Source organism: Pygoscelis adeliae, unplaced genomic scaffold, assembly GCF_000699105.1.
Source record: "Pygoscelis adeliae isolate BGI_AS28 unplaced genomic scaffold, ASM69910v1 Scaffold135, whole genome shotgun sequence".
Lineage (NCBI taxonomy): Eukaryota > Metazoa > Chordata > Aves > Sphenisciformes > Spheniscidae > Pygoscelis > Pygoscelis adeliae.
In genome coordinates this window covers 929,675-941,538 of record NW_008824908.1, presented here as the reverse complement: position 1 = coordinate 941,538, position 11,864 = coordinate 929,675, and the positions used below count along the sequence as shown (strand labels likewise).

The 11,864-nt window shown below is 44.0% G+C and overlaps 1 protein-coding gene across 1 annotated transcript in view; it reads left to right on the top strand.

The window, feature by feature from the left end:
* Positions 1–626: 626 nt before the first annotated feature.
* Positions 627–11,864, top strand: part of ZNF516 (zinc finger protein 516) — a 59,586-nt gene continuing 48,348 nt past the window's right edge. The window contains exon 1 of the mRNA XM_009324908.1: positions 627–2,636. Coding sequence (XP_009323183.1) covers positions 731–2,636 — 1,906 coding nt within the window. The 5' untranslated portion in view covers positions 627–730. The remainder of the gene's footprint in view (positions 2,637–11,864) is intronic.

Below are 11,864 nucleotides of genomic sequence, written 5' to 3'. Positions count from 1 at the left end.
TTGTCAGGCTCTGGATTCTTGTTTTCTCTCTAATCAAAGTATTGAGCGTCCTCAGCCTCTGCGCCTGCTCTGGGCATGCCACATCAAGCACAGCAGAGCTGTCTGAGACTCAAAGTAATGCAGTTGCCAGCAAGAATATGATACTTGCTAAAGTCTCTAGGAAAGCCTTTTATCTTTGGCAAGTAAGTATTTTACATTAAATTACACATGATGGTAAAGCCACAGATTTAAAGTGTAATAACCCCCTCAAGAAATGTTTTCCTCATTTAAGGTGTATTTTTAGCCACTTCTGTCTGGTTTTAAAACAAAAAATATTTTTAAAGTTTGCACTTTTTAAAAGACACTGTGATGTCAGTGTATGGAAATGAATGGTTGCTCTTTTTTGGATTTTATTTGTTTATTAATGATGCTCGCCACTGAAGTCTAGAATATCAGCAAAAGGAGAAGCTGCTGCTTTTTGGTGCAATAAATTGTAGTATAGTATGCTTCTGAATGCGGGGTGAGTGATGGAAGCTGTTGAATTAAAAATATGAATAGGTTTAAATATATTTAAGAATCTACTTACACAATTTCTGTACCTTTTTGTGATTTTGTTCTTGTTTCAGGTGATCTATGCCATCCGCCTACAGAGCACACGGAAGTAAGTCGGCGCTTCAGACTTTCTCGAGCAGCTGAAAGGAGAAACGTTACCCTGAGAATGAAGCAATAAAACATCTCTCTGCAGAACCGCATGATTGAAAACGCGGTCCAGCCCTCCTGTGCTGCCGGACATGCTTATGTCCTCCTGCCCTGCTCACCCAATGTTGCAGTAATACAGATGGATCGTAGTAGAGAGGCAGAAATGGAGTTACGGAGATCCTCCAGCCCGGGCAAGCTAAGCAAGAATGACATGGATGCTGACAAGACCATGTGCCACAGCTGCTGCATCTGTGGTAAAAGTTTCCCTTTTCAGAGCTCCTTGTCGCAGCACATGAGGAAGCACACGGGCGAGAAGCCCTACAAATGCCCTTACTGTGATCACAGAGCTTCCCAAAAGGGCAACCTGAAGATCCACATCCGTAGTCACAGAACAGGCACTTTAAGTCAGGGGCATGACGCGGAGATGGGGGAGGCACAGCTAGGGGAGATGGGAGTTTCGGAGGGCCTTGGCGGGTGCACCAGTCCCACTAAAAGTACGTCTGCCTGCAACAAGATCTTGAATGGTAGCGCTCAGGTAGATAGCAGCAAGATCTTGTTGAGAAGCAGCAAGAAGGAGGTCATGGAGGCGGCACCAGCCGAGGAGGATGGCAAGCTGACCTCTTACCAGTGCACCTTCTGCAAAAACAAATTTGAAAGGAAGAAGGACCTGGAGCAGCACCTGCACCAGGTCCACAAACCGTTCAAGTGCAGGTTGTGTAGCTACATGACCCTGAGGGAGGAGACGCTGTTAAACCACATAGAGAAGGACCATATAACAGCTCAGGTCCCAAATGGGGAGGCCTACACCGAGAACTGCAAGAGCGAGCTGAGTGCGGGCGAGTTCCCATGCGAAGTCTGTGGTCAGGCCTTTAGTCAAACCTGGTTCCTGAAAGCCCACATGAAAAAGCACAGGGGGTCATTTGATCACGGGTGCCACATTTGTGGCAGGAGATTCAAAGAGCCCTGGTTTCTCAAAAACCACATGAAGTCGCACGGCCCCAAGACCGGGAGCAAAAACAAACCAAAAAATGATTTGGAGCTCATAGCCACTATCAATGACGTGATACAGGAGGAGACGATTGTGACGGGCCTGTCTCTGTACGAAGTTTGCACCAAGTGTGGAAATCTGTTTACAAATATGGAAAGCCTGAAAGCGCATAATGCCGTTCACTACCGGGCGCAGCGGGGTAGTGCCGGGGATAGAGCCGAGGGCTTAACTGATGGGAGCCTAAGCTCCTCGGTAACGAAGCAGTTTTTCTTGCAGTGTCTCAATCTAAGGCCATCTGTAGGGCTGGATAGAGTTACAAGAGGACAGCCTGGGAAAAGAGTAGCTGAGCTGGATCCGGTCAGTAGCTACCAAGCTTGGCAGCTGGCCACTAAAGGAAAAGTAGTAGAGCCCTCGGAGTATGTGAAGTATGTGGGATGGGACGAGGCCCTGGCGGATGCGGACGTGACGTACGACAAGGACAAGAGAGAGTATATCCTCGTCAACCAGGAGAAGCGCAAACGAGACCAGGACTCGCCCAGCTCTTCCAGCAACCCCAAGAAGAAGAGCTGCACCAGCGGGCGCCCAGAGAAAACTGGTGGTGCCCTACCAGGGGAGAGCTGCCCGCTCGCCCAGGGGGACCTGGACTACCGCCCTGCCTCGCGGCAGAGCCGGCGGGCCGCCCAGAACAAGTCCACCGAGTGCTTCGAGTGTGGGAAGATCTTCCGCACCTACCACCAAATGGTGCTGCACTCCCGAGTGCACCGCAAGGAGCGGAGGAGCTGCAGCGAGGGCGGGACGGCCGCCCAGCCTGACCGCTACGGCTCCAGCAGTGAGGAAGGGGACTCGGGGTCTGTCAGCGGGCCCAGCACCCCTGGCTCTGCGTCCGCCCCAGAGGACTCGGCCACCTCCGGCCTGGGGGAGGAGGGGGCCGAGGAGAGCTCGGAGGAGGGAGCAGCCAACCCCTCGCTAGGTAAGATCACTCCCAGCCTTGCGCTGCTCACTGTCGCTGGTCCCTGCATTTCCTGGTGTGGGACACGGTGATGAGCAGAGGGAGAGATGCATGAAAGCACGTGAGAGGTTTAAAGGCAGTGCGGATGGGGTCCTGTGCCCGCTGAGTGCTGCTGCTTGTCTTGGCATGGCAACTCGTGTTTCTGGCACAGGTAATAAAAGCGAGATCAGAGGACGTCTTCATAAGGTGCAGGTGAACTTGTATTTCGGCGAAGGACACCTGAGAAGTACCTTAGTTGCCTGTAGCAATGCTGTAGGGTAGGGTAGTGTCTTCCCTGGTCATCTCGGGGGCTGTTTTTCCCCGATTTATGGGCGTCCTGCACACTGTTCTGCCTGTAGCGTGCAGGTATAGCAGGGGCACAGCCTGTGTTGTGTAGCCCCGAAGCGCATAAACTTGTTAATCGCCAGCATGAGAGGCATCTCTCTCCTCTTCTCTGCTTCACTTCCCAAATTGTGTTTATAGCTCCAAAGGCTATAATTAATCTCTCTGGATTAAAGCGGTCCTTTGAGCCCAACACTACTAAATGGAACAAATTATTCTCCAAATAGCAGCAAAGTAAATATTTAAAAGAACACCATTAAGCACTTTTGTATCTTATTTTTGTTGTTCACCATTCTTTGTTTACAATACCCTCTTAGAAATGTGAGATTAACTATTCTTTCCTTACTAGCCTTGCACTGGTTTTTTGTTTGTTTTCTGTTTGGTGAACAATAACGTTTTCCTCTCATTTTCATTCCTTTTGTTGTGAAGAACATTGTTATCTGTAGAGTTAAACACATTTTCAAGACCATTGCAGATGAAGTAATCTGCACCATTGTGGAAGAGGGTGGGTTTATTCAATTAGCTGTGTTCTTTCAGGACTTCATATAATGTTGTGCTTCCTCCACTGGCTACAGACCCCGAAGCAGCAGAGCAACGTTTTCCAGAATTGTGTATTAATAGTTACATGTTTTTCATAAAGTTTTGAAGCAATGTTGGATATAGGGTTTTTTTTTGTCATTAAGCTTCTTCCATGAAAGTCCCGTGGTTTTAGGACAACTAAAGTTGGGGCTGACACTGCTTGGCAATATAACTTTCAAAATGCAAGGCGTAGAGGGAAGAGAGCTCCAGAGGATTGAAATTGTAAAAAATTAAACCCATCTGTTTGTCCTTAAAACTTACAAGAATGGTCCTAAACTTGATTTTGCTACAACTTGGATCAAGTCCCCGATGGACAAATTGGGTGCACACTAGAACAGAAATGTAAATTAAACCAAAAACTCCACTGTTTTTATGCTCTTGTCCTTTCCATAAACTACAACTCCAAAAAAGTCCTAGCAACAAGCTGGCTTAAATATTTTCACTATGATTACTTCCCCATTTAAAAGACTCAAAATTTGACTTTCCCATCTACTATTAGATCTTGGACAGTTAAAGTTCTTGCGAAGCATACGTACTTACTTTGTGTGAAAATCCATCAGCTGCCACCTGAAGCACCTCCGAACAGTTGACACAAGGCGCAGTGATAAAACTGCAGCTTTGTCTGGAGTTAAATGGGGCTGCCATGCTTTACTGGTGTAATGTACAATGCCCGTATGGAAACTGCTGTGATGGAAAACCATCTCTCTGGAGACGGGCTGAAAACACCGAGACGCTTTTTCACATGACGTTCAAATAGGAAAGCTGTTCTTAAACACTCTCTGTATTAAGCACTTTGTTTTTAATGAGAGGAGCCATCTCATCTCTTTGCCTGTCCCGCTTCTTGCCTCAACTCAAGCTCTGAGCTCTTGTTGCAGGAGTGAAAGGTGAGAGTTAAAGTCACACAGCAGTTTCTCTCAGAGGAATTAAGGTGACTGGCTTAACCGGTGTCACTAGCCAACACCTGGAAACTCGTTTCTTTGGGTGCCAAATTGGTCTTTATCTTCTTTAACTGTAAAGAAGCAGCAAACTGATGGGCCTAAATAAAGGTGCATAATAAATAAAGGTGGAAAAGGGATGTGTTTGCATTGATGGGCCGGGAGGGTGGCCGCTGCGTATTATATTTGCTAACGTCACAGCTGAAGAGCTAATCAATTAGTTAATTGACTAATAAGAAATGTTTTAATCTTATGACCAAGAGAAATGTTACCCTTGCTTCTTAATAGAGTTTATTTAAATAAAATCATCGTGTTAATGAAGTGAACATTTTTTACAAGTGACAAAGACTTTTTGGATTCAAAAGAAAGTTGTTTTTTGGGTTTTTGTTTGGTTTTGTTGTTTTGGGTTTTTTTAAGGAGTTTTCATAGATCAATGTTCAAGACTTAAGTTTCTCAATTTCCTCTTTTTGGTATGCAGATGTACTGACACTGCCCTTATATTGTTTTCTAAGGGAGTGGGGTCCTTCTGTCCAGCAGGCTGTAGGGTTAGTTTTACTCTTCTGCAGATTGCTGCTTTAACTTGAGAGACTTTCTTTCCCTCCCCTACAAAAAGAAACTTAAGGTGTGCAGAATACAGGCCAAATTTCTGCCCTCATATACGCTCCTGCTAAAATCGGGTGTTCTGGTATGGCCTTGAAGCACATTTTGTCCTGGAAGTGCTGCAGTTTGCTATCCTCTGCTGCGCGCCTTTTTGTAGTTACTCTTGCCAGTGAAACTTCCCTGTCGAGAGCCCTGCTCCAGCCCCACGGACAGCGTCCCTCCCCAGTGGAGGTGGGCAAGCAGCCCTCTCGGTTCCTGTTCCTGACATGCCTTCTACGGTATTATTTTTACTTAGGTTGTGGTCAGGAAAATCTTGTGCTACTCCTAAGGTTATATAATATCTGTATTTTTTTTTTCTTTCATATCTTTACATTTTTCCCCTCTTAGACACATTACTCTGTTATCCTGGGTCAGAAAAGGGCCTTGAGACTGTCAAGTATTGAATGTTGTGGCCTTGACTCAGCTGAAACTACTTCTTTGTGCGTTTAATTCTTAATAATCTGAGTAGTCCTGTTGACACACAGTGTCTTGCAGCAGGGAAGCTGGCAGTGCACCTCCGTGGTCACTTAGGGCCATCAGATGTTGGGGCTGAGGGTGACTGGGGCTGGGAAGTACTGATAGGGCTTACTGGGAGAAGAACAAGAATTGCACCTTGCATGTGAAATGGGGTTGAGAGCCTCCAGGGTAGGTACTTCTTTGCTCTTAACACATCAGTAATTTGTCTCTGCTGTGGACGTAGAGTAACATAATGATTTCTCAGACACGGAGGTAATGTTTGCAAACCCAGCTTATCAGCTGCCAGGGGGTAAACTAGCTGGTTACAAAATGCTTTCCATCTTGTTGGAAGGAGGGTAAAAATTAGCTTTCTAGAGTCACGTAGGCAGTGTACCGCATGATACCTGTCATACAAAGATATATGCATGATGTATATGTGCTTCATGTGACAGCTATGTGGGAAAAGGTGGCTCAGCACACATTCACTCTGTTAAGAGCAGCCTTTAAATATCTTTGAGGTCTCCCTGCCCCAGAAGAGTCTTCGTTTTTATTTGGCATTCAAGCCACTAGCAAACTGTACCTGAATTTCCACTAAGTTGCATCCAAAGCTGTTTGAATCACCTGTGGGTTATTGCTCAGCACTTCCCCAACTTGAGGCTTTTTTTTTTTTGGTGATTTTCATTTTTAACTAAAAAAACCCTCAGAGCTATGACTGAGAGAGTAGAGAGTGGAATGGAAAATACTCTATTTTTTAAATCTTTCAGCTTCTCAACTAAAACGTAGTTTTAGGTATGCCAAAGAAATAATTCAGCCTGTGTGCATTTGGTGGTTAGTATTTTTAAGGCTCAGCGTGGGCCCCCTCATTGTCATGGTGTATTTAGCAGTGAGGGTGTTAGAGTTAGTTACATTAGGCACTATGAACTATTTCAGTCCTGAAATGAAGAAGGAAGTGTAATTTTTGAGGCTGTGACTGGTGCTGGCAGGTGGGAAGATGAAGAAGAGAAGTGAAAATGATTTAAATACAACTTGGCGCTCGGCAAACACGTAGTAAGAGCACAAGCTTGTGATACTCCAGTCAGTAAGGGAGTGCCATAAAGGTGGTACTTCTTGCATGTAAGCGCCAGACTGGGCAGGAAGTAAATGTTAAAAGTAATCTTGGGGGGGAAGAAAATGAGTGTTATATAGGAATAAAGGAGAGGAATGCTGCTTCTAGCCTGACCTTGTCAGGGAAGGATGGCAGTGACAGGAGAAGGTGTACCTCACGGGGAATGCTGCTTCTGGTGAAAACAATCTCCTCCATTTTGTTTCCTTTCTCTCCTGCCTCTTCTCTCCCTTTTCTTCTTCTTTTTTTCCTTCTGTCAGACTCCTCCAGATTTTTAAAATGCTTTAACGAGAGACTGATTCACTCTTACTCAACACATGCTGTTTTTATTACGCTGGCTAATGCAGGAAGGGGCTCGTTGCGAGTGAGAACTGTTGCGCTAGGCCCTGTACGAACACAGCTTTAGGCCCAAGGAGCTTGTAGTCTGAATAGATGAGGTGGACACAAGTTGCTAGACTGCACAGAATATTAAAAAAAAACCCCTAACAATGAATACAAAACAGTGGTGGTGTGGCTGGATTTGGTTTGTGTCAGGAATTACCAGTGGTATGGTGGGACTTGCTCAGGAGAAGATGAGCTCCATGAAGGGGCGAGACGAGATGGGAGTAGGGTGCAGGGAGGAGAGAAGGGGGAATGGGGGAATGCAGAGAGGGGCAGGACCTTGGTGAAGGGAGCTGTGCCATGCGATGAGGTTTCGAAGAGGAGGGGAGGCTGAAAAGAGGTGTGGGATGGCACTGGGGTTCAAACCCTCCAAGGCAGTGCCAGGGTGCTGGGTGTCTTGCACTGAAGCCATGAGGGCTTGGTGATGCCCCACACTCGGAGGTGGGAAACCCCAAGAGGATTTCCATGTGAAAACCGGCAGGTCTGGAGCAGTCACACGAACGGGAGACAGCAGCAGGAGCTTGCCTTGTCCACATCTGCCGGTGGACCCCACCGGCTTGTTGGTACCAATCTGCTAAAAAGTCTGAACTCTCGTCTCCTTCCTTCGTTTCAGCTTAAGCAAAAAAAGAGGAAAAAAAAGGAGGAGCAGTGCCTGGTTTTGGAGCTCTTTGTTTGTGTTTGTTACATTGTAAAAACTCTTAGAAATCCAGACACTGATTTAGTATCTTTATTAGTAAATTGAAGGAGAAGAGACAGCTGCCTGTGAATTGCCTATGGGTTATACAGACTGGGGGATATAATACATACCATTTATCCCAGGCATGTTGTAAGAAAATCCTATATGTAAATTGGAATGCTTGAATAGAAACATAATTACATTAGTAAGTTTTGTGAAAAAAGAAGAGTAGGAGAGATTTATGAAGCATAAATTTGGACTTTGTTTTGCTCAGCTATAAATTACAACAAATCCAAAAGCTGGAACTTTAATGAAAAGTACCTAATTTCATCAGGCTTTTGATTTAAAATAAAAGTAAAAATTGTCCAGAGTTGCTTTAATTTTCCAGTAAAATGGCAAGGCTGTAATTTGGGGGAGGAGAGGAACAGTAAGACTAAAACAGCTAAGCAAGTGAAAATAGAAAAATAAAAATGTATAGTAAATCCAAAGAAGAGAGAAAGATAGTCCTAGTAAATGTTTTCTGTTGCCAAAGTGAGTGCATGAAACACAGCTGCCAGTATCCAGTACCAGGACTTCATTGTTCTGCTTATATGAAAAAATGTTCCTCTGTGTGCAAGGGCAGTCCTCTCCGCTATTTAAAAATCAAACATTTTTACTATATATCTTAATCAAATAATTACACTTTAGATACTTCTCATGCCAGACTCTCACTTACTGTAAATCCCACGGTATAATGCCACTGAAGGCAGTGCTGTTGGGACTTTTTACACCAAATGAAGATCTTGTTCTGTATGTACAATCTTAAGTATGTTGAAGTTATTTAGCATATTTTGCAGAATAATCATACAACAAATTGGAGGATGTCTCAGTGCTGGACAATTGGTAACTACTGCCCCAGGCTTCCAAGAAGTGAGGTAGTTCCAAGGAAGAACAGTGTCTCGGTGGCGTCTGTTAGATCCCTACCACGAAGATAAAAATGTTACACTGTGATTACACACTTCACTGGTTAATTTTGGCATTGCCAAGGAGTGGTGGTTGGAATATAAAACCTGCTCGACTTTTCAACCCCAACTAATTGTTCTGGTTGTTAACGCCAGTGGGATTAATGCCAGGACTTTCAAATACAGCAAGTTGATGATTCAAATTGTAGGGGAAGTTGGGCAGAGGCAAGGACCCTGTGCTTGCAGAAGTAAGATCCATTAGGCGTTGTTTGGGACTTTGCAAAGTACAAACTGTTCCTTAAAGCAAATTCAGTGGATCAGGACTAGATCAGTTACCTAGTTTTAACGTGCCTAGTAATACCAGTCAGAAATTTCTCTTTTATATCTACCTTGCTGTAATGCACATAGTCCAATCCTGATGCATGTAGCAAAGCCACATGCGGTGTGGTATTTTCTCATGATCTGAAGTTTCTCTGCAAAGCACTGCGGGTTGGATTATAATTTTTGACCAGTACAGGCCTGCGTGTATCTCCACAGCAGCACTTTGTTACCTCTTCCTTCCCCTTTGGGCTCTTGTGCGCTCCTCAGGACTGCAGAGAATATCTCCTATATGTGACTATATTCCTGTGGTGCTGCCATCAGCAATAATTTTTTGCTTTCATTTATCTTCAACTGTGGGTTGACATGAATGAGAAGAACAACTGAGGGAACAGAACAAAATAGAAATTATGCTGATCATCTCAAGGAAGTGGATAACAAGAAAAATTCTGGCACCCAGAATCACTGAAGTGTGTATTGAGGGGAGAGGAAGAGAGAAGAGCCATAGGACATCTAGAGATGTGGTTATAAACCTCCCTTGGCACGTGTACCTCACACATGTGAAGTTGCTTGGCCCTTCTTTTTTTTAGGCTGATGGTGGGAGCTGTGCTTCAAGAAGCTCATGCAAAAAGTGTTTGACTGGAACAGAGCAGCAGTGCTTTGGGATAATGCAATCTGTATCCTGTAATGCTATACATTACCCTGACATCATACCAACTTAGGAACGTTTAACGATTGCCCTGTAGTCATCTTGGGTAATTTCCACTGTGTTCCTGATTACCATGCTCTGCATTACTAGGTCCTGTTTTACTCAGTCTCATGTAATGTGGGTGGCCAGCAAGAGTTTTAAACAGTAATTCAAGTTCCTCTCGCAACGGGGCAGGGTGATGAGGAACAGATAACACATATTCAGCTCAAGTCAGAACTAAGGCTGGCTGGCTGAGCTTGAGATACTTCGGTAGATGAATGACTTCTCACGACAGAGATTGCCTTTGTTGTTGCTCAGAGAGAACTTCTTTTGGAGCATTTTGAAGTTATTAATCCAACTGTTGCACTGCTTTTATGCCTTGCAAACATTTCAGTGGGGGTCTTGTTTAAGTACTGAAAAATTTTGTGCAGGGTGTTTTGATACAGCATGTCAAAGATACTTCTACTGTATTTAGCTTTAATTGTTAGTGCTTCTTTTTTGCAGGTTACCATATACAATAACAAGAGACACAATTAGACAGAAGTATTCTTTAGACAGTTTATTGTAGCTGTAGGTCTGTTATATGAGCGACCAAAGCATAGCTCAGCTTGGAAGAAAACTTGTACCAAGATGCTAAGGGAGAGAGGTTTACCCAGCCTTTATTTTATCTGTTAGAAAGCAAGGAAGTGAGTGTGGTTTCTTAAAGGTAGGTGATAGTAGGATAAACTTTGCCCTGAAGCTTATGTAAGATGCCCAAAGCAAGATTAGTTCTTCATACTTCTTCCGCAGCTTTTGGAAATGTTGTCACAAGGGCTGCTTCTAAGGATTGCTTGTGTCTTATGTTTAGTCCTCCCTGAATTGCCAATCTCCATTCCATGCTTACCAAACACTAGCATTTAAAAAAAATATTTCCAAGGGTGTGGAAAGCTGTTAGTCATCTTGGTTTCAGTTTGTGCATTCAAAAATATCCCTTTATGTTTAAGTCGGCTGCACAGGGGTTCCAGTTTTCACAGTAGGCTTCTAGCTCTTCTTCAGCAAGTAGTATAAACATCTGCATATAGGGACATGCACTTGGGAATCCAGCTGCACAGTAACTCAGCTTTCTCAAAACCCTCACTTCTTGATACCTACCCTGGCCTTGCTGCCTTGTGAAAGCCAGTTTAGCAATTCTGGTATTTCTTAGTACTGGATGTTTCTATTGCATCAAGCTATAGCATGTGAAATACTGCTTTGTGATGTTTATAGTCATAAGATCACATTGTGTAGTGCTTTTATTTTCTAGCAGTTTCTGTTTAGTGAGCGAGGACTCCCTTCCCCCCCCCCCCAAGCTAGCAGAACAAGATTCAGGCAATGAAAAATGCAATGGTAGTGTTTTAAATCTGATTTCCAAGTATTTCGGTAGCGCTGTGGCTGTGTTTAGTGGGATTCTGCTGATCTGTAAATGACTGCTAACGAAGGACTTCGGTAGATGTCTTTGATGTTAAATCTTTTTGCTGCTCTTAATGTTATGGTTCAAGTTTGCCCTTCATCCATCTTAAACCAAGAGTCAGGTTTTCTTTGTTAATGCATTAGGTTTGATGGTAGATGCTCTCAGTGGATACGGTGGGCTACATTCTGCTGGAGCTGAAACCTGGTGGAGTCCCAGGGCTGCACAGGGTATAAAAGTAATGTGCGGTTTAGCCTAGTGTTGGTAGATAATTTGTTTTCTGCAGGTGCATTTTACAAATACAAGTTTTACTAGGTCACTTGACTTCACTTTATTACTTTTTAACCCCATAGTCTCATTCAAGCGCTGGATTACTTTAACTTGAATGGGCCTGACTGTGGTAGCAGTCATACCAGTAAAAGTCAAGAGCAAATTAGCTGCAGTCAAGGGAACCCTTTACAGTGGGAGCATCAATAACTTTTTTTTATTCTCAGTTTTCTCTTCATTGCCTACAAGCAATCCTGGATCCAGCAACCTGGGTTTTAAGGGAGTTGAAAAGCATATAGTGAATTTTATGGAAACTGTGGAGGAAAACTTTTGAGTTTTTTATTATAATTTTCAATGCCCTAGTCCTTGAATGAGACTTTTGGATCCTTGTCGCACTTGGTGTGTGACTGCTACTGGGCCATATTTTGTGACCAATATCTGAACATTATTTTCAATGTTT